This window comes from Notechis scutatus, chromosome 3 (genome assembly GCF_049901735.1).
Source record: "Notechis scutatus isolate UNSWTSFEM ecotype Mainland chromosome 3, rNotScu1.2, whole genome shotgun sequence".
NCBI classification, from domain to species: Eukaryota; Metazoa; Chordata; class Lepidosauria; order Squamata; family Elapidae; genus Notechis; species Notechis scutatus.
The window spans coordinates 8,254,971-8,276,431 of record NC_142011.1 but is presented as its reverse complement, the minus strand read 5'-3'; the positions used below and the strand labels follow the sequence as shown (position 1 = coordinate 8,276,431).

General features: G+C 44.5%; 1 protein-coding gene across 6 annotated transcripts in view; it reads right to left on the bottom strand.

The window, feature by feature from the left end:
- The window catches only part of KCNQ2 (potassium voltage-gated channel subfamily Q member 2), a 126,591-nt gene that overhangs the window by 19,777 nt on the left and 85,353 nt on the right, over positions 1 to 21,461 (bottom strand). For 3 of the 6 annotated variants that reach the window (XM_026688460.2, XM_026688461.2, XM_087959164.1), the window contains 4 exons: positions 21,310 to 21,378; positions 19,080 to 19,109; positions 10,502 to 10,555; positions 893 to 1,116 (listed from right to left, as the gene is read on the bottom strand). In XM_026688460.2, coding sequence (XP_026544245.1) covers positions 893 to 1,116; positions 10,502 to 10,555; positions 19,080 to 19,109; positions 21,310 to 21,378 — 377 coding nt within the window. The remainder of the gene's footprint in view (positions 1 to 892; positions 1,117 to 10,501; positions 10,556 to 19,079; positions 19,110 to 21,309; positions 21,379 to 21,461) is intronic. The other 3 variants (XM_087959165.1, XM_026688462.2, XM_026688463.2) reach the window with 1 other exon arrangement.

Here is a 21,461-nt window from a genome sequence, read left to right as displayed (position 1 = left end):
TATGTTGATAAGCGAGAAATTTGCTAAGTGAGCTTTGCCTCATTTTACAACTTTTCTCACCACATTTGTTAACTGAATCACTGCAGTTCTTAAATTAGCAACACAGTCCTTAAGTGAATCTGGTTTCCCCATTGACTTTGTTTGTCAGAAGGTTGCGAAAGAGGATCACCTGACTCCGGGACACTGTAACCGTCATAAATGTGAGTCAGTTGTGAAAGATTCAAATGTAAATCATGTGATCCTGGAGATGCTGCAACGGTGAAAGACGGTCATCAATCATTTTTTTCAGGGCCATTGTAATTTCTAACAGTCGCTAAATGAGCTGTTGTAAGTCAAGGACTACCTGTACGTTGCTTAGCAATGGAAACTTTCGGCTCAATTGTCATTGTAAGTCAAGGACTACCTGAAATTTGCTGCTGTCTCCTTTCTCCTGCCAAAACCTCTCGACAAACACAGACCAAGCCTTATGTGTTCAATCCTTCTGCTGTCAGGATTCCGGCATTTAACCCCATTTAAATCATGAGTCTCGAGCCAAACTTCCAAAACTTAAAAATGATTTATTGAGAGTTAACATGCTGGCACTGCCTGGGTGTAGCTGACTCTGAGACACATAATTCATTGTTACACTTGACCCTGTTTCCCCCTCCCTCCACCTGGGTGTATCGTAATTCATATTCTCCAATGGGACACCTCCGTAGCCCAGAGTCATCAATCATGTTCTCCGGTTAGAATTTTGCAGGGCAGAAACTTCAGTCACCTGGTTACTATCTTTGAAAACATTTATGGAATGCGGTTTCGGTTTTGCAAGCCGCTGCACTTCTCCCCCCCTCCCTTTCTGGTGGCAACTCTAAAAAGACCATAGAAATATTTTATGAGTTGACCTCTGGCTCACCTTCCGAATTCTGACGGGACGCGGCTCCTTTGATGCGAAAAGCTTGCCTAGCCCGAGTCTGGTCTCCAAAACTCCAGCTCTTGGGGACTTTACTTGGGCTATCTTCCATGCTCTGGTCCGCACTGGGGGATCTTCGGATGCTTGACCCCTGAGGAGAACTTTTACTTTTCGTGGTCGCACCTCGAGGGCTGGAGAAGACACGCTCCTTCAAGCTGACCTTTTGACTGGACACGGAGACAAATCAAAATGAGACCAAGAGAAAAAAGGGGAGAGACAAGGGGGGCGGAGGGGGGGGTCAATTTCAACAGTCTTTCAAAAAGCAGCAGCAGTAGAAGCAGGGGCCGTGCCGAGATGTGGCTTTGGGACATCGCTGACTTGAAAAGGCGTCTCGGGAAAGTTTTCCGTGGTCGATGAATGGAGATAGGGCAGGGGGGGCGGCACCCATTAAGGAAAGAGGGAAGGAAGGAGAGAAAGAAAGAAAGAACTGAGGGGGATGAATGAGTGGGAAAACAGACGGTGATCTGGTCAGATGGAATATGTAGAGTGCAGATGGAACGACGGGCGTGAAGGTTTAGATACGAAGCATTCGGTCCGAGCAGCTCCGTGCAAGGGGAATGGCCCAACGGTCGGAAACCTGGCCCCTGATTTCTGAGTTTAGCTCTCCAAGATGCACCCTGTCAAGAGCCATTTCTTGCCTGTCTTCCACTCTAGAACCCGGCTCCTGTGAGCAAGCTGACAAGGTAGGCTGAGAAAGTATCTGCAGACCCCTCACACCCTGGACATAAACTGTTTCGACTCCTTCCCTTGGGACGGTGCTACAGGGCATTGTATGCCAAGTCAACTAGACACAAATACAAATGTCTATAGATGTGATGACCCAAAGGGGCGTGGCACAAAAGCAACAAAGTCACAAAAATAGGTAAAAGTCCGTTTAATTCCTCCAACTTGGCCCCCAATGTCCAGTTATCTTCGGCTGCAGAAAAAAACTCTCCCAAGAACAGTCTTTAAAGGGAAGAAATTCAGTCCAAACCCAAAGTACATATAAATTATAAAGAAAAACCAACACAAACTACACCGCAGCAATTAACAAGACAGGGCAGGATAAGGAATTGCAGACTTCCAAAAGGTAACGAAACACACACAGTTGGGATGATGCCAGAACCCAGATATGCCCCGACAAACAAAGATAATGCACGCTTGGCTTCCAGCAACTTTGCTGTGCGTAGTTTGTCTTTTTAAACACTATTTTCCCAGCTGCAGCTAATGAAGGGGATCAGGGCCCTTTCCTCCCCTGTAACCCACGTAACTCACTTTGCTCCCTTCTCTGTTCCTCCCTGTGTGCCCTAGGATGAAGAGGGGGTGGGCCTGGGTCTTCCTCTGAATGCCCAGCTGGACTGTGCCCTTCCCCAGTTTCTTCCACAGCCACCAGAGCCACACTCCCACTCCCTGTCAGCTCCTCAATCTTCCCCTCAGAATCAGATTCCAACGGGGGCATGACAATAGAGATTCTCAGTCATCCAGGTCATGGCTGTCCCAAAGGTGCTTTTTTTTCAAAAGTCAACTGGACTTGGTAATTTTTTCTTCTTCTTCCAACTGTTTTGCAGAACCGAAGATGCTTCTTGAATGAGAAACGCTTTCCAGAAGAAGAAAAAACTAAGAAAAAAACTAAGAAAAGTCCAGTTGTGTTTTGAAAAGCACCTTTGAGACACAAGGATAGATTGTTCCCTCGTGCCATCGTTCTGCCGACCACCTAATTCTCAAAATACAGGTAGTCCTCGACTTATGACCACAATAGAGCCCAAACTTTATGTCACGAAGGGAGACATTTGTTAAGTGGGTTTGGCCCTATTTTACAACCTTATGTGCCACCCACAGTTCTTAATAGCAATAGCACTTAGACTTATATACCGCTTTACAGAGCTTTTACAGCCTTCTCTAAGCGGTTTTACAGAGCCAGCCTCTTGCCCCCAACCATCTGGGTCCTCATTTTACCCACCTCGGAAGGAGGGAAGGCTGAGTCAACCTTGAGCCTGGCGAGATTCGAATTGCCAAATTGCAGGCAGCCGGCAGGCAGCAGAAGTAGCCTGCAGTACTGCACTCCAACCACTGAGCCACTGCGACTCAACAAATCATTGGAGTTGTTAAGTTAGTAACATGGTTGTTAAGTGAATCTGGCTTCCCCGTTGACTTTGTTCATCAGAAGTTTGCAAAAGGGGATTACTTGGTCCTAGGACACTACAACCATGATAAATATGAACCAGTGGCCAAGCATCCAAATTTTGATTATGTGACCATGGAGATGCTCTGTCACAGTCAAAAATCTGAAAAAATCGCTTTTTTTAGTGCCATTGTTAACTTTGGTCCCTAAAGAAACAGTTGTAAGTCGAGGACTAGCTGTATCTAACGTTACATGAGGCATCCTTCAGCCAGATATCTGCCATCTGAGCTAATATACAGACAGACTTTGGAAAGACAGTGAAATTGGAAAGTGCAAGCAAATAAAGAGGAATTAAAGTCAAATGAGGCCTTTTGAGCTTGTACTGGACCCCTATTTCATTTATGGAAATATGGCTTCATTTATGCAAAGCTTTTTTGCATAGATGCTTTGAATAATATCTCGCATGGGGCCAATAAACATTTATGTTGGTAGATGAGGATGCGTGTGTGTATTCGTGTGAATAAAAGTACTTACTGGGGAGTTGTGACAATATAAGGTAGTGTTTGTCAACCCTGGCAACTTGAAGATGTGTGGAGTTTAACTCCCAGGATTTCCCCAGCCAGCCATGCTGGTTGGGGAATTCTGGGAGTTGAAGTCCACACGTCTTCAAGCTAACAGGATTGAAAAACACTTAAGTGACAACACGGGAAGACCTGAAGCCTCATTTTTAGTGTATGGGTAACCTAGGCAAAGGTGGCTCAGTGGCTACGACGCTGAGCTTGTCAATCAGAAAGGTCGGCAGTTCGGCAGTTCGAATCCCTAGCAACGTGTAACGGAGTGAGCTCCCATTACTTGTCCCAGCTTCTGCCAACCTAGCAGTTCGAAAGCATGTAAAAATGCAAGTAGAAAAATAGGGACCACTTTGGTGGGAAGGGAACAGCGCTCCATGCGCCGTCGACGTTTAGTCGTGCCAGCCACATGACCGTGGAGACGTCTTCGGACAGCGCTGGCTCTTCAACTTTGTAACGGAGATAAGCACCACCCCCTGGAGCTGGAAACGACTAGAACGTATGTGCGAAGGAAACTTTTACCTTTCACCTAGTCAAAATATTTTTCAAATACTACCTTCCTGTAAGTTATTCTTTTACGGCTTCTGGTATTATCCTTATGGCCTATTTTCCACAAGACATGATTTCTAATTATCCTATGTTATGCCTTATTCCCAAAGTCATCTTCGATGGCTCAAAACTTGGAGCGCGTATGAGAATTCTATGTGGCTATTTCACGCTGTGAATTAAGTGAAGCTATGGATTACAAGGGGAAAAAAAACCAGCATAATGTAATGCAATTGAGCCCAACATTTCCAACTGCTAACCGAGACGGATGTTAAGTGAGTTTTTCTTCCTACAGTTATTAAGTGAATCGCTGCAGTTGTATAAGTTATTAATCTGGTTTCCCCATTAAGTTTGCATGTCAGAAGGTCGCAAAAGATGACCACCTGATTTTAGGACACTGCAATCATCATAAATTTCCAAGCATCCAAATTTTGATCACGTGACCTTTTGGACATTGCAACGGCCATAAGTGTGAAAAATGGCCATAAGTCACTTTTTACAGTTTTTACAGTCCCTAAACAAACTACTGTAAGTCAAGAATTACCTATAATTGTTCTCACTGTCAGACGTTGTCTGCTTAATTCTAAGTTGGATCTCTGTTTGTCCAAAAAAAAAAGTGGAGGAATAAAGGAATAAATAGGAATATTTATATTTATAACATCCATAGGAATAAAGGAAACACTTTTTTACTGCTCCTTGTTTGAAAATATCTCAGGGAACTTAAGGAGAATGCCACTTGTGTTTAAGAATAATAAAGATGGCTACGCCCACAGCCAACCATCTTGGAAATGAAAACCTTTTGTAGGAAAAAGGATTTTTGAACCAAAAGAACAGAATGTTAAGTAGAAGGAGATTCACAAGCCTGAGACACATACATGGACATACAAGTAATATGGGATCTCAAATTCAAAGTGTCTACACTTTCACCCTGCTATGTCAAGAATAAATTTAAGCTTTGATTATAACAGACAATATAACAGATATTCAGAGTCGGGAGGGACCTGGTAGGTCATCTAGTCCATCTAGTCTTTGTAACTGTCTATGGAGATTCTCAGTCATCCCGGTCATGGTTGTCCCTAAGGTGCTTTTTTTCAAAAGGCAGCTGGACTTCCTTGGTTTTTCCTTGGAAGACATTTCGCTTCTCATCCAAGGAGCTTCTTCAGTTCTGACTGAACGGTGGGGAATGGAAGCATTTATATTCCTTGCAGTCATCTGGTCATTAGCATAAACCTCCCAGTGGCCTCAATGACCCTCAGAGAGAACGCTAACAACCAGGGGATGCAAGGAATATAAATCCTTCCATCCTCCATCATTCAGTCAGAACTGAAGAAGCTCCTTGGATGAAAAGTGAAACGTCTTCAAGGAAAAACAAAGGCAAGTTGCCCTCCCCACCCCACTAACCTGCTTTCCAGCTCCGTTCTCCTATGCAGGGCAACCAAAGAAGACCCAGCCAATCAGCTGGGACTCAATGGGAGGCAGAGAATAGATGGGAGCAGGGCCAGTCAGAGGTGGGATTTGCCGGTTCTCCGAACTACTCAAAATTTCCACTACTGGTCCTCCGGAACTGGTCAGAACCTGCTGAATACCCCCTCTGCCCCAGTCCCAGAAACCAGGCTGTGAAACAAGTGAAGCCCCATCCGTGGGATGCAGGCAGCATGTGAAACCACGCACCTTCTCGTCCATGGAAAAACCTTTCTTCGTGGAACCCTGTCCTCGGCCCCCAAATGATTGGGGGCTGTTCATTTACAGAGTGGCAGCTTCAGTCATTTCAATTAATCGTAGATGCCTTCAGGAATCAAGCTGGATTCCCAAATGGACATTCATCAACCTGTTGTGGTTCGCTGGCAGCAGGTGCGGATGGCTGAGGTCTCGGAGAGCGAGGACTCAGATGAGGGGCCTGCGTGTGATGCAGGGATGGGGCCAGGACCATCAGGGAGTGAAGTGCTGCCTTCGGAGTTTGTGGGGGCTGGCAGCAGTGAGGAAGAGGCCCCTGAGGAGCCTGTGCCCAGTGTGCGTGCATGCAGGGCTGCTCGAAGGGAAGAGTAGCTGCAGCAACATGGGCGGCTCGGGAGTAAGGCTGCAAGGTAATGACCCCTCCCTTAAGAGATAAAAGCCAGCTGAGAATCAGACGTTCTTTGCAGGAAGCAAAGAAGTTTTTGCATTCAAACCATGTGGACGTTCAGAATATCTTGGTTGGTGTTTGGAGACTCTTTGTGTTTGAAATATTTCTTAGTAACTTTATCTAGTATCCTTGGCAGCCTTGCACCACCTTGGCAAGGCTTGTTCTTATCAGAGACCATTCGTTTGAAACAGCCTTTTAACTGTGAAGGAACGGAATTCGTAAAGAATCAGTAAAAAGTTTTGCTGTTACCTCTGTTTTGTGTTTTGTTTCCTTGGAACAAGGTTTGGGTCAGAACACAACCAAGCAAGTATTTGTGACTATCTCACAGGACCTTCCACCAACAGGTCCAAACTCAACCAAAAAAAACAAACACCCACCACGCAGAGGGAACAATAAGCAATGGAAGTGCTACAAGGTACGCATCCTAAGAGTCTGACTTTAACAGAAAGGAAGGAGTTTTGTCACAATAAGTTTTTATATCTCATTAAATGTCTGTGGAGATTCTCAGTCATCCAGGTCATGGTGGTCCCAAAGCTGCTTTTTCAAGAGGCAACTGGACTTTCTGGTTTGTTTTTTTTCTTTGAAGACGTTTTGCTTCTCATCCAAGAAGCTGTTTCAGCTCTCAGAGCTGAAGAAGCTTCTTGGAATAGAAGCAAAATGTCTTCAAAGAAAAAGAAAAACCCAGAAAGTCCAGTTGCCTCTTGAAAAAGCACCTTTGGGATATCTCATTAAAGTTATGGAGCTCACCTTTTCCTTACCGATCGTGTCAGGTGAAGCAAGCTAATTTAACTCTCCCAGAGTCAACCGGAAAACCAACATTGCATGATCTGACAACTATGTCCAAACCCTGGTTTGCCATTGCTGAAGTCATGCTGAAGTCCCACTTAACGGGACCTGCAATTAAAGTAAATTCAGACTTAATGTATCTCTTCCTGCTTAGTAGAAGTGCTAGAACAGGGGTTACTAACCCACCTGGGCTGCTGCCCACTAGTGAGCCATGGCCTATTTGGAACCAGGCCATGCGAGTGGCGGGCTCACACACACACACACACACACACACACTAGCAGGAGTGGTACCCCAAAGACGTCTCTCTTGCGTGAGTGGATCTGCATGCACGAATGCGACAGCTGGCCTCACGTTGCCCAGCTCCCCTGTCCCACTCCCACAGTCAGACCACCAAGTTGCCTGCTCCCAACACTCCAAAAGAGTAGAGTTGGGAGCTTTGAGTTGGACAAGCATATCCTGCTCAGCTTCAATGAACACCAAGGCTGCCTGCAGCAGTGGCTCTTCCATCCCAAGGACCGGCCCATGGATTTCCACTGCTCTCCTCTCCTCTGCTTTCTGCACTGGGCCCAGCACGTCAGGCACTGGGCCCAGCTGTTCCTCCTCTTCCTCATCAGCCACCTCCAGACCTGGGGGCTGTTGACTCTCCATCTGAGGTCTGACGGCCGGCCGAGGTTCGTTCATTCTCTCTCTCTCTCTCTCTCTCTCTCTCTCTCTCTCTCTCTCTCTCTCTCTCCCTCCCTCCCTCCCTCCCTCCCTCCCTCCCTCCCTCCCTCCCTCTCTGACAGCTCCATTCCCTCTTCCCCCTCAAGAGCTCTTAGGTTGCCCTGATGCTGACCCTGCCTCCCATGCCTCCTCCTCCGATTTGGCCGCTGGAGCGGCCGGTGGCTGACAGGTGACAACCAGGGCAGCCTCGGTGAGTCTGAAGGAGCACAAGATCGCGCCCCCAAAGGCTTCTCTTCTGCACATCAAAAAGCTTTTGCAAAAGGACGAAAGGCTTCGGGGGAGCAAATTCGTGCTGCTTCAGGCCTTCGGTCCCTTTGCAAAAGCTTTTGGTGCAGAGAAGCGTGAGTGAAGCTAAGCGGGCATACACCCACATCGGCCTGACACTCACGTAGCCCTGGTTCCCCTCCCCCCCCCCGAAAGGTTGGGGACACTGTGTGCTAGAAGATCCATAGGGGGGAAAAATGCCCTCCATTTATTAGCTTCTAAAACAGGAATGGTCTACAGGAAGTCCTTGGCTTACCCTTAACAATTGGGAATCACAATTTCAGTTGCTAAGCAGGGCAGCTGTCAAGTGAGTTGCGTCTGATTTTAAGATCCTTTTGCCATGGTTCTTAAGAGTCCCTGCAGTTGTTAAGTGAATCATGGGGTTGTTAAGCAAATCCCATGGATTTTGCTTGTTGAAAGCTGGGTTGGGAAGATCCCAAACGATGATCACCTGACCCCGGGATGCTGCAATTGCCATAAGCGTCATTGCCAAGCGTCCAAATTTGGGTCACGTGACCTCAGGGTTCTGCCACAGTTCTAAGTGCAAGAATTGGTCATAACTTGCTTTTTTCAGTGCTGTTGTTAACTCTGAATGGTCACTAAACCAATGGTTATAAATCGAGGAACCACAAAGGCATAAAAGAGCAAACTTTCCCTTTAATACAGGTGGTCTTTGAGTTATAATAGCTCATTTAGTGACTGTTCAAAGTTATGACGGCATTGAAAAAAGTGACTGATGACCAGTTTTCATACTTACAGCCATTGCAGAAACATCTCCATGGTTACATGATCCAAGTTCAGACACTTGGCAACTGACTCATTTTTATGATGGCTGCAGTGTCTGGAAGTCATGTGATCCCTGTCAACTAAAAAATGCTTCTTTGGTCTTTTTAGTTGCCAGCAGAAAGGGAGTGGGGGAAAGCAGTGCATTCCTTAAATGCTTCAGATAATCGCCTTGGCAGCCAAAGCTGTTGGCACACAAGTTTATTACTGGAGAGTATGATTTATGACTGTTAGCTATGGGTGTGTCTCATTGGAGAATATACATCCAGGTGGTGGTGGTGGGGGGGAAAGACCAGGGTCAAGGATGAATTATTTGCTTATCAATGGAAACTGAGTGGAGCAAGTGGCCAGTTTTAAGTTTCTGGGTGTTACCATAAAAGAGGACCTGACCTGGGGGTGCTCACATTGCAGGCCTGGTCAAAAGGGCCCAGCAGAGATTATACTACCTGAGACTTCTCCGAAAACAACAACTGAATGAAAAACTGCTGATGACCTTCTACCGCTGTACCAGAGAGAGTTTCTTAACTTACTGCACCTCTGTATGGTTTGCCAATTGCACAGTGGCAGATAGGACAGCACTCCAGAGGGTTAACGTCATTGCCCAGAGGATCATTGGTTGCCCTCTCCCCTCTTTGGAAGAGCTTAATAGCTCCCATTGCCTTAAGAAAGTTCAAAACATTCTCAAAGATCCATCTCATCCTGGGAACCCCTTTTTTGAATTATTACCATCTGGCAGACGGTACAGGACAATAATAAAAACAAGGACAAATAGGCTGAAAAACAGCTTCTATCCCAGGGCAGTAGCTCTGTTGAATTCTGCTGTATAGTGCAGTGTTGGTGTGGTGTCGGGGGTTTCCTGTTCAATGTGTGAAGGGTGAAGGATGTGTGTTTGTGTTTATTTTCATGGTCATGATGTGCACTGAAGATGGTGTTTGACTTCATTGCAATGACAATAAAGTAAAGTAAACTAAACGAATGATGTGTCTCAGAGTCAGCTGCAACCAGGAAACACTGACATATCAGCTCCTAATACATCCATCTTTTTTACTCCGAGAGATGCGGCTAGAGACTTACGGTTTGAATGGGGATGCATGTTGGAGCCTTGACACCCCTTTTATGACCTTCGGACAAGCAAAGTCAATAGGGAAGCCAGATTCACTTTAACGACCGTGTTACTAACATAACAACTGCAGAGATTCACTTAACAACTGTGGCAAGACAGGCTGTAAAAACGGGGGGGAAACTCACATAATGATTGCCTCACTTAACCACAGAAATTTTGGGCTCCATTTTGGTCGTAACTCGAGGACTACCTGTATAACACGGGAGATTGGGGTGCAGTGTGTTTGCTTTGCTTTGCAGACTAATGAATACCACATTTAAATCTTTTTCTTTTCTTTTCTCATGCCCTGGAAAACCTTTTGCTAAGCCACCTAGTTCCCTGAAGCCGATGGCCCTCTTTCACAGACCCTGCCGTTTATCCGTCTTGCCAGGAAGAGAAAGATGCTGCCAAACCTCCTTGGCTTAGCACAGCTCACCTCTACGAAGCAGATGAATGGGCAGGACAGAAGGTAGCAGGAAAAGAAAAAGACAGAGAGAGAGAGAGAATGAGCGTGCAGCTTTGGATCGGTTCGGTGCAAAGCAATTGCTGTGGTACCTAGAACTTCCTGAGCAGCATCCACAAAAAGGTTTTCTGCACCGAGTGGCTTGACTGGAAATGAGGGGAGAGTAGAAAAGTTAGACCAGGTGGGCTCCTACACAACCAGACACATTGTAGAAGGCAAGGAGGGGGAGGGCTGAATAACAAAATGACAGAGTTGGAAGGGACCTTGGAGGTCTTCTAGTCCAACCCACTGCCCTATATCATTTCAGGCAAACGGTTGTCCTGTCTCTTCTTAAAAACCTCCAGTGATGGAACATACACAACTTCTAGAGGCAAGTCGTTCCATTGTCAGGAAATTCCCCCTCAGTTCTAGGTTGCTTCTCTCCTTGATTAGTTTCCATCCATGGCTTCTTGTTCTGTGGAGAATAGGCCGGCCTCCTCGTCTCTTTGGAAGCCCCTCAAATATTCAACCAAACCCCATAAAGCCCCAAGTAAAGCTAACTTCTTAACTAACCAAGTAAAGCTAACTTTTTTAAATCTTAATTTCTGTTCATTACTTCAGTTCAAAAATGAAATGAATTATTAAAATTAAAAAAACATGCAGAGGCAGTTTTTTCCAAAGGAAAGCCCGTCTATCTTGACAATTTTGAGAGGCCTAGAAGAGATGGTTATTCATCTTATGATAGGAATAACATAATAATGCGTCATGATATGGAAATTTATTAGCAGTGTTAGCAGCAACCTAGTTTGCAATTCTTCATTAACTGATCTATGTTCTAGAGTTGTTGTTGTTTTTTTAATATTATTTGCCTCTGAAGATTAGTTAGATTAAAACACTTCCAGGGCCTTGGAAATAGATATCTTAGGGATGTTGGATGATATACCCCCCCCCCCAAATTGATAATTATTGAATTAATAGCTTAGCTAAAATACATTCACATTAGGGATTGTTTTTAATATAGAGGGAGTCAGAAAAGCACTAATTTAATTTTCTGTTAAATTACCTCTTCCCAACCCAACTCTTCTTGATACATTAGATTTCGCTTCAAATATCATTAGCTAGCATGGCTTCATCTATTGCAGAGGTGTCCAACTTTAACAATTTTAAGACCTTAGCTAGCATGACTTCATCTATTGCAGAGGTGTCCAACTTTAACAATTTTAAGACCTGTGGACTTCAACTCCCACAATTCCTCAGCCACCCATGCTACCTCGGGAATTCTGGGAGTTGAAGTCCACAGGTCTTAAAATGGCCACAGGTCTTAACATCGCTGCTCTACAGGATAAAAAAAGAATTCCATATCTATAACATAGCAACTGGCTTGGCCCCAAAGACCATCATGTTATTTCAGGTACCCTGTCCTAATAGATTCTAGAAGGCATCAATCTAGAGTTCAACATCAAATAATTTATGATACCAGCTTATCTCACAGCAAATAGACCAATGAGTCAGGTTATCTCGTTTGACCAGTCCTTATGAATGTATTAAAACGCTCAACTACCAAATACAATAAACCAAAATAAAATCAATTTTGTCAAAAGTGTTTTTTGAGGACTGGTTTTGTGGACTGGAGTTTCGTCACCAGCTGGTTCACTTCATCTGTTGTTCATTTTCTGAACAGAAGATTCCAGAAAATAGATCAGAATATTTTTACGTCTAGGTCTCCAAACTTGGCAACTTTAAGACTTCAACTCCCAGCATCTCTGGCTGAGGAACTCTGAGAGTCCACAAGTCTTAAAGTTGCCAAGTTTGGAGATCCCTGGTCTAGAATGAAACAATTCCTCCACATCTATTAAAATTCTGTGTAAATTTTAGCCAGATATTTGTCCAAGAGCTGAATAAGAGATGCCCAGATACATCAACGCATGACTAAAAGTGTAGGGATAACAAAATACTCTCCACACTTTTCAGCAGGAAATGGAACCGTGCATGGCAGTGACCCTTGCAAAAGTAGGCCTCAACTTACGACCACAATCAAGAACAGAACTTCCTATGTTAAACGAGGCAGCAGTTAGGTGAGTCTTGGCCAATTTTCCACCCTGTTTTGTTATGGTTAAAGAAAACACGGCAATTCTTAAGTGAATCTGGCTTCCCATGGCTTTGCTTGCCAGGAGATCGCGAAAGTATGACTCTGGGACACCACAACAGCCATAAGTACATGCCAGTTGCTGAGCGTCCAAATTTTGATCACGTGATCACAAAGGTGCTGCAATGGTGAGTGTGAAAAATGGTCATAAGTCACTCTTTTTAGTGCCATTGTAAGTTGGAACGGTCACTAAACGAATGATGGTAAATTGAGGACTACCTCTAGAGGATTATCTATCTTGATTATCCAAAAATGATCCATAACAATACCGCAGGAAGTCCATTCTCCATCGGGACTTACCAGGAACAGGATAATGGATGGTCTAAACACTTTCTATGATTCATCCAGTTTTCTCCAGAAGGAGACAAAGTGATCAGAACAATCAAAAAATAAGTTGGGATGGAGCCTTCCTACACCCCATGGTAAAATTGAAACTCCAGAAGCCATGGGGATGCTACAGTGGTTATATAAGTGTGAAAAGCAGTCATATGTCCCTTTTTTCAGTGCCATTATTATTCTGAACGGTCACTAAACAAATGGCTGTAAATCAAGTACTACCCTGTAACTGGGTAATCCTGATCTGTCACTGTAGCTCTGTTGAATCCTGTATGTAGAATAACAACAAAAGAACAGAGTTGGAAGATCTTGGAGATCTTCTAGTCCAACACCCTGCTCTGGCAAGAGAACTTATACCAGGGGTCTTCAAACTTGACAGCTTTAAGACTTGTGGACTTCAACTCCCAGAATTCCTCCTCCAGTCAAGTTAGCTCAGGAATTCTGGGAGTTGAAGTCCACAAGTCTTAAACTTGCCAAGTTTTAAGGCCCTTGCCTTATATCATTTCGGACAAGTGGCTGTCCAATCTCTATTTAAAAACTTCCAGTGTTGGAGCATTCACAACGTCTGGAGACAAGTTGTTCCACTGATTAATTGTTCTCACTGTCAAGAATTTTCTCCTTATTTCTAGGTTGCTTCTCTCCTTAATTAGTTTCCATCCATTGCTTCTTGTCCTGCCCTCAGGTGCTTTGGAGAATAGCTTGACTCCCTCTTCTCTGTGGAAGCCCCTGAGATATTGGAACACTGCTATCATGTCACCCCTGGTCCTTCTTTTCATTTAAACTAGAACATGCAACTAATTCTGATCTGTCACTGTAGCTAAGTCAAATCCTATATGCAACTCACTAACATCTTCAGGTCAGGGCAGAGAGAGGCAAATTAGGAATATGCAAGAATAAGGGTCTTACTCACAACCTTTGGAGGGAAGGATTGCCGCCTGCTAACTGACTTCCAAAGTCCCTGAGAATCATAGGATTGGAAGGGAGCTTGGAGGTCTTCTAGTCTAACCCCTTGCTGAAGGCAGGTGTCCTTCTACCATTGTAGACAATGAATCTCCAATAGTTTCTTGAACACCTCCAGTAATAGAGCACCCACAACTCCAGGAGGCAAACTATTCCATTGATTGGTTTTTCTCGCAAGTCAGGAAATTTCCTCTTACTTCTAGGTTGGCTCTTTTCTTTAACAAGTTTTCACCCATTACTTGGACCAGGGGTGTCAAACTCGATTCCATTGAGAGCCGCATCAGGGCTATGAGGGCCGAGTTGTGTTTGACCTCTGGGGGTGCAAGGGGGCGTGGTCATAAGGCATGGCCATCTTGACATCATGTTGGGGGATGCCTGTGGTGGCCAGAGCGCTCTGCCAGTGAAATGGGCTCCCAAGCTCCGTTTTCAGCTGCAACAGCCTCCTGCAACCCTCTGCCAGAGAAAACAGGCTCCCAGGGTCAGTTTTTAGCTGCAATGGCCTCCTGCAGCCCTCTGCCAGCGGAAACGGGCTCCCGAGCTCCGTTTTCAGCTGCCTCCTGGCCTCCTGCAGCCCTCTGCCAGCTGCAGCCCTCTGCCCGAACGGCTCCCGAGCTCCGTTTTCAGCTGCAATGGCCTCCTGCAGCCCTCTGCCAGCGGAAACGGGCTCCCGAGCTCCGTTTTCAGCTGCAATAGCCTCCTGCAGCCCTCTGCCAGCGGAAACGGGCTCCCGAGCTCCGTTTTCAGCTGCAACGGCCTCCTGCAGCCCTCTGCCAGTAAAAACGGAGCTCGTGAGGCCACACACGGCCCTTCTGAGCTCTGTTGTTGCTGGCAGAGTCACCGCGGGCCGGTCCTTCACTGTTTCCAGGGTGGTCTCGCATACCAGATCTGTCCCCCCCAGGCCTTGAGTTTGACTCATATGGTATCCAAAATAAAATTATGGAACCGTTCTTTTCTGAACTGCACTCCTGCTTCTAATTCAGGACAGGAATATTCCTGAGGTCAGCCTCTCTGTTTGAGTGTTCCATTTGTCCTAAGAGCACACTAGGCAGGCTGTCTGTCTTAGTACTTTGACATTTGAGCCAATGATTGAAGGAAATGGTGCCCTTCTCTTTGCTAGATGCATTTAAGCATCAGCTGGGCAGCCATCTGTCAAGGGAACTTGAATGTGGGTGTCAGGACTGAGTGAAGAATTGGCCTGTAAATCGCTATGATTCTACGGATTTCTTGCAGGAAACAAGATACCACCTATGATTCTAGAACAACAACAACTGAGAGTAGACAACAGGAAGCAACAAAAAAGCTTCTCTGAACAGTTCCAAAATATGGGTAAGGAAGTCCACCTTCATACCTCTTCTCTTGGGCAGAACAATGGTTGCAAATACAGGCAGTCCTTGACTTATAACAGTTCATTTAGTTCCAAGTTACAAGGCCCTGGAAAAAGGGACCCATGACTGTTTTCCATGATTGCAATCCATGTAGCATCCCCGTGGTCACGTTGATCAAAATTCAGACATTCAGCAGCTGACTCATAGTTATGACGGTTACATAGTTATGACAGTCCTGGAGTCATGTGATTTTGCAACCTTCTGACAAGGAACTTGAATGTGGAAGCCACATTCACTTAACAACTGTGCTACTAACTAATGAATATATATTTCTTTTTTTTTCTTTCTTTCTTTGATAGTATCTTTATAAAATTTTATTAAGATAGACTTGGTATGACTTTATGATTTGCTATAAAATAAATTAAGTAAACTATAGTTATCTCGTTAAAGTATGAATTAATAAAATTGTAGTCAAATGATTGTTTAATAATGATATCAGGTTATATAATTGTTGATTAATAATATGAGCTATTATGCAATACAACCACAATGGAGACTATGAAATGGATGCACAAAAAGGAGTGGTAAACCAACCGATACACTGTCTGTAAATTCATGAAGGAGGAGGATGCTTTTATGTTTTATGTCTTATGTTTTATGTGTTTTTGTTCGTTGTTAAAATCAATAAAACTTTTTTCAAAAAAACAACAACTGTGCTACTAACTGCAGTGATTTATACTTAACAACGGTGGCAAGAAAGATCGTAAGCTTGCTTAACAACTGTCTCACTTAGCAGCAGAAATTATGGACACAATTATAGATGTACATTGAGGTTTACCTCTACAGAAGGAGAAGACTATAGGTAATAGTCGAATTATGACCAATATCGAGCCCAAAATTTCTGTTGCTAAGCAAGACAATTGTTAAATAGGTTTTGCCACATTTAACGATGTTTCTTGTCACCGTTGTTAAGTGTATCACTGCAATTGTTAAATTAGTAATATGGTTGTTAAACAAATCTGGCTCCCCCTCCCCATTCATTTTGCTTGTCAGAACATCGTAAAAGGAGACCAGGTGACTCTGGAACATGGCAACCGTCATATATCTGAGTCAGTTGCCAAGAGTGAATTTTAATCACAGGGCTATGGGGATGCTGCAATGGTCGTAAGTGTGAAAACTGGTCACAAGTCACTTTTTTCAGTGCCGTTGTAACTTTGGACAGTCACTAAACAAATGGTTGTAAGTCCAGGGCTATCTGTATTACCAACAGGTGTCTTTTTCAAGAAAGGCAGCAAGATATAGTGGCTAAAGTTAAGGACATCCAAGTTTCACATCCTCACTCTACCATGAAGCTGTCTAAAATATCTTTTGGACGTCACCTCCTTCGGCCTCACCCATAAAAAAAAAGGTGAGATAAGAATTTTAGACAAACTGGTAAGCTTTACAACAAGATATGGAACTAAATCTTTTTTTAAAAAAATCAAGGGTTCCAAGGATAACCTTGATGAAAAATATTGTGTAAAAGGGATCATATCCTAAGAATTTTGAGTGAAATCAGATGAATTTTTCTCTTTGTTTCTCCTTTTCTCGTCTCTGTCTTTCTGTCTCCCACTTATCCATTTACAGTATGGATCGATCCAATGTTTTCCAAACTTGGCAGCTTTAAGAGGTGCGGACTTCAACTCCCAGCATTCCCCAGCCAGCATGAGTTGAAGTCCTCATCTCTTAAAGTTGCCAAGTCTGGAAAACATTGGTCTATACCCACTGATCCTTCATTCCACTTGCTGTCCGAGTGAATGCCCAGAGTGTCCCCTTGCCAGAGACCTAACGTCTGCCATTTTGTTTGGCCTACATTTGAAATCGTTGAACTGCTGTAGTTCCACCGCACGCTACCATAGATTCACACAAAGGCATTGCTGGAACTAGGTTTAGTTCTATCACCAAAGCTGCATCCCAGAAATATTTAGGGCTTTAGCTTGAACTAAACCTGCAGCCTGATTTTCAACACTCTGCAAACCATCATCCAATGGGGAAGGCAGATAGTCAGGGGAACTACGTGCTTCGAACCAAGTTTGCAAGGAACTGATGCAGCCAGGGAGAAACTCCTCTGGCTTTCAAGAAAGAATTATTATTTTTGCTCAAAAGCAGGGATGTGTGACAAATGTTGGTGCGTACATGAACGTCCTTTCTTTCACTGCTGTTGGGACCAAAAGAAAGGCTGAGATACAGGTGAGGGAAGAGAGGATTAGGGGAAATGATCACCGCTTCGTTGTCGCTTCGGAATCGCCTTTCCCAGCCTGGTGTTCTCCCCGTGATCGGAACTACAACTCCCATCATGCTTCAGTCACCATGATTATGAGCTGAAGACTGATAGGGCTCAACCCAACACATCTGGAATGCCACAACTTGTGTTGTGGCCTGCCGGCGACTAGCAGAGCTGGCAGCAGAGTCAGACAGTGAGGAGGTTGGGGAGGAACATGGGCCAGTCCTGGAGGCTGAGGAAGGCTCGGACGAGGGCTCTGCGTCAGAGGCAGAGATGGGGCCAGGGCAGTCTGGCAGCCATCAGCTGCCTTGAGGCAGGGGAGCAGCTGTTGCCGGTTCCCAGCCTGCACATGCGCAGAGCTGCCAAAAGAAAAGAGCAATTATGAATAAAGGGTTGACGTGGGAGTAAGGCCACAGGTGGATAGTGAATAGCCCCTCCCATAGGGATTAAAAAAGGAGCAAAAGGGGAGGGGGCTTTTGCAGGAAACAATTCGTTCGTTGCAGCAGTGTGAAGATCTGTCTGTGCATCTCAGAGACTCTGTGCTGAGTCCTTCCTTGTCAGCACTGCGGTTTGGAAATATTCACTCGGCAGCTCTCCAAGCTATATAAGGCCTGTGCTCCTAATTAGACCTTTGAAAGACTGTCTGCCAGGCGTTTGGCTGAAAGTGACTGCAAGAAATTCATCTTCGTTTAATAAAAGGGGTTTTGCCGGGACAAGGAGTCTGCTTAGTGCTTTTTGGGGAAACCTAGGTCAGAACAACTTGGGAAGCCTGGTTTAACTTCTCAATTTAGAGAATTGAGACCTGTTATGCCAGCTTTCCTGCAAGACATGGATCCTCCATCTTCTTTTCCATTTTTGATAGGACAGTGCCACATCTCAGCAGTAATCTGGAGGCTGCTGCAGCATCTGCTCTAGAACTCCCACCTGCTAAAAGTCACGGGAAAGGCAGAAAAGGAGGATCAAAGGCGCACTGTTTACAGGTTGTCCACACAAGGCAGGTGGACAACACCGGAATGGGACAATTTGGCATGGCCAGCTCAGCACCGTCAACTCACCTCTGTCCATTCACCACCACCAAGTCTCCACGAGACAACTCCACACAGCCAACTTGCTGTGGTGACAACTTGCTGCAGGTGGCGGAGGGAGAGCCAGCCGGGCAGGCGGGCAAGTGAATGGGTGAACAGAGCGCATTGGGGCGAGTGGCAGCATATGGGCTCTTCCCATTTTCACATGCACCCCACTGGTGATTGGCGGCGGCTCTGCACCCAGCACAGCAGTGGCAACAACAGTGCAGTGTGTGAAAATGGGAAGCCCCCCAGCCACTGCCACCTCTCCACCACTTACTGCAACACACTCTGCATTCTGGCTGCCCACGAGGAGCTGCTTCGTGGTGAGCTGGCCATGTGGAGTTGTCCTGCAGGAACTTGGCAGGCGTGAGTTGGCAGTGATGAGCTGGCTGCGGTGAATTGGACGGAGACCCCGTGGACATGGTTTCCTAGCACGGGATGCGAGCGTGTTGAACATTTACAGTGTTTGTTTGAATGGCTTTCCTTGTTGCTAGGACCCATCACACATGTGACATAAAGAGAACGGGAACACAGACATAAAGAGAGAGTGAAGTGGGAAGGCATAAAGGATGGACTTCAGTAAAATATACAGACCTTGGAGATGATTCTGGCTGTTGTTCTTTCCTTAAAGAGAAGCAGAAGTATGTTAGTTAGCTGGCTGGCTGGTTGATGGTTGGTTGGTTGGTTAGTTACATTTTATGCCACCCGTTGCACTGATGCAGCGAGTCTGAGCAGCTTACCATAAGATAACAAGTTTTTAAAAAGTACTACAAGACAATTAAAATTAAAAGAAGTAAACAGAAATGTTAACAATGAAGCTACATTTGCAGTGAGAAAAAATGGACCAGGAACGCCGAACAAAACTAAGTAGCTTGCCATGGCCAACCCACTGCTGCCAACTCGCCAGAGGACATCTTAATGTGAGATAACTGTAACTGTACTCTAGACCCATTGCTCTTCTTAATATTTTTAATAATATTATTTGACTGTTTTGTACCAGAATTATGGCTGCATTGGAGATGGGGCAGTGGCTAAAAGAATATTCAGACATTGGAAAAGTTATATTATTCTGAGCGTCTATGGAGATTCTCAGTCATCCAGGTCATCCTTGTCCCAAAGGTGCTTTTTTCAAGAGGCAACTGAACTTTCTGGTTTTTCTTTGAAGACATTTTACTTCTCCTCCAAGAGGCTTCCTCAGAGCTGAAGAAGCTTCTTGGATGATAAGCAAAACGTCTTCAAACAAAAACCAAGGAAGTCCAGTTGCCCCTTGCAAAAAGCCCCTTTGGGATTATTCTGAATGCCATATTACATCATTTCAGATAACATAGTATGTGTAATTTTTGTCTGTTTTGGAAAGGGCAACATTTTGTACTAGTCAAAAGACATAGCAATACATGTTATTATTGCAGGAATGTTGGGATAATTTTGAATAATATTTTGTATTGTTCATATTATAGTACTGAATTCATTAGTGAGCCAGTGACTCCTAACAAGTGAAAAATGTAAGGCAGATTTTTAATCTTCTTTTTTCATTCTTAGCCTCATTCTTAGCCTCATATATTTATTTATTTTCATTTTCTTTAAGATGAAAGATTTCCTGATGAATTGTGTATGTACAAAGCAACATTTCAAAAAAAAAAATTAAATGTTTCTTTTCAAAAATATAAATCCTTGTTGTTTTGGCTCTTACCTTCATTTGCTGTTTTTTCATAGCCATCATATATTTCCAAACAATTAAAATTGAGACCAAGTTCATAATCCGGTGGCTTGTGCAAGCAAAGCAGGGGAATATAGGCTATAGAATTCCTTCCAATTCCTTCCTTTTGACTGGCCCATTTACACAGCAAAAGGATAGCAAGTTTTGACAGATGACTAAGCCTAAATTCCCACAGGCATGGAGAATTGCAGCCATCTGACAAAACTTGCTTTGTCTTGTGCACACAAGCAAAGAGAAAAGTGAGTTTAAATGATTAAAGCCTATTCCCCTAGGCAGAGAGGGGAATTGTGGAAAGCTTTCAAAAGTCTGTTTATTATAAGCCATTTTCGTAAAGTAGAGTTGCAGTGTTTCTAATGGGGTTGGTTTCCTAATTTAGCCTACCTCAAAGGGCTGGCATTCTTCTTAAAAGCCTCACAGTGATTTCTTTTTTTCTCATACCAGTGCTTCCCAACCTTAGTCTTTTTAAGATGTGTGGACTTCAACTCCCAGAATGCCCCAGGCTGGGGCATTATGGGAGTTGAAGTCAGGGGTGGGATACGACAGGGTTAACTACCGGTTCGGGATTTACAAGCTTCCCTGGCAGCTGTGAGCCAGGTGCCTGTTAATCGTCATTAGCAGGCTGCCTGCCAAGAAGCAGCCTTTGAAACAGCCCTCTTTTATTGTTTTTTTAACTGCAGCTGTGCCTCATTCAATCAGGAAATAAAGATTAGGTAAGAGCCCGGGTGGGCAGGTGGGCAAAAACATCAGCAGACATAGAACCGGTTCTATGTCTGCTGCTCTTCAGAGCTACCGGTTCTACAGAGGTGGACAGAACCGGTAGAAACCCACCCCTGGTTGAAGTCCACACATCTTAAAATGGTGGAAGGCTGGGAAACATTGTCTTATACCAAAGAGAATCAAAGGAGGTTTCTCTCTAACATCTTCCAATCCCAGACTTAATTGATATTTCTCTACCTTTCCTCTCCAAGGTCATTTCTGTGGTTCTCTAAAATTCCCCTTGGCTGGGATTTACAACTCTGTTTGCAAGAACTCCAGTACAGAACCACAAAAATCCCATTTCACACGCTGAGTCTATTTTCCCATAAGTCATTCTCCGCCATTACTAACCTGAAAGTTAATCCTGATTTGCTCTTCAGATTTCTCAGCAACTCGAGCTGATTCAAAGGTGGAATGAGCCTAAATTGGAAGAAATCCAAAATCAATTTCAAGCAAAAGAGAAAGAGAGAGAGAGAATAAGAGAATAAGAGAGAAAACACAAG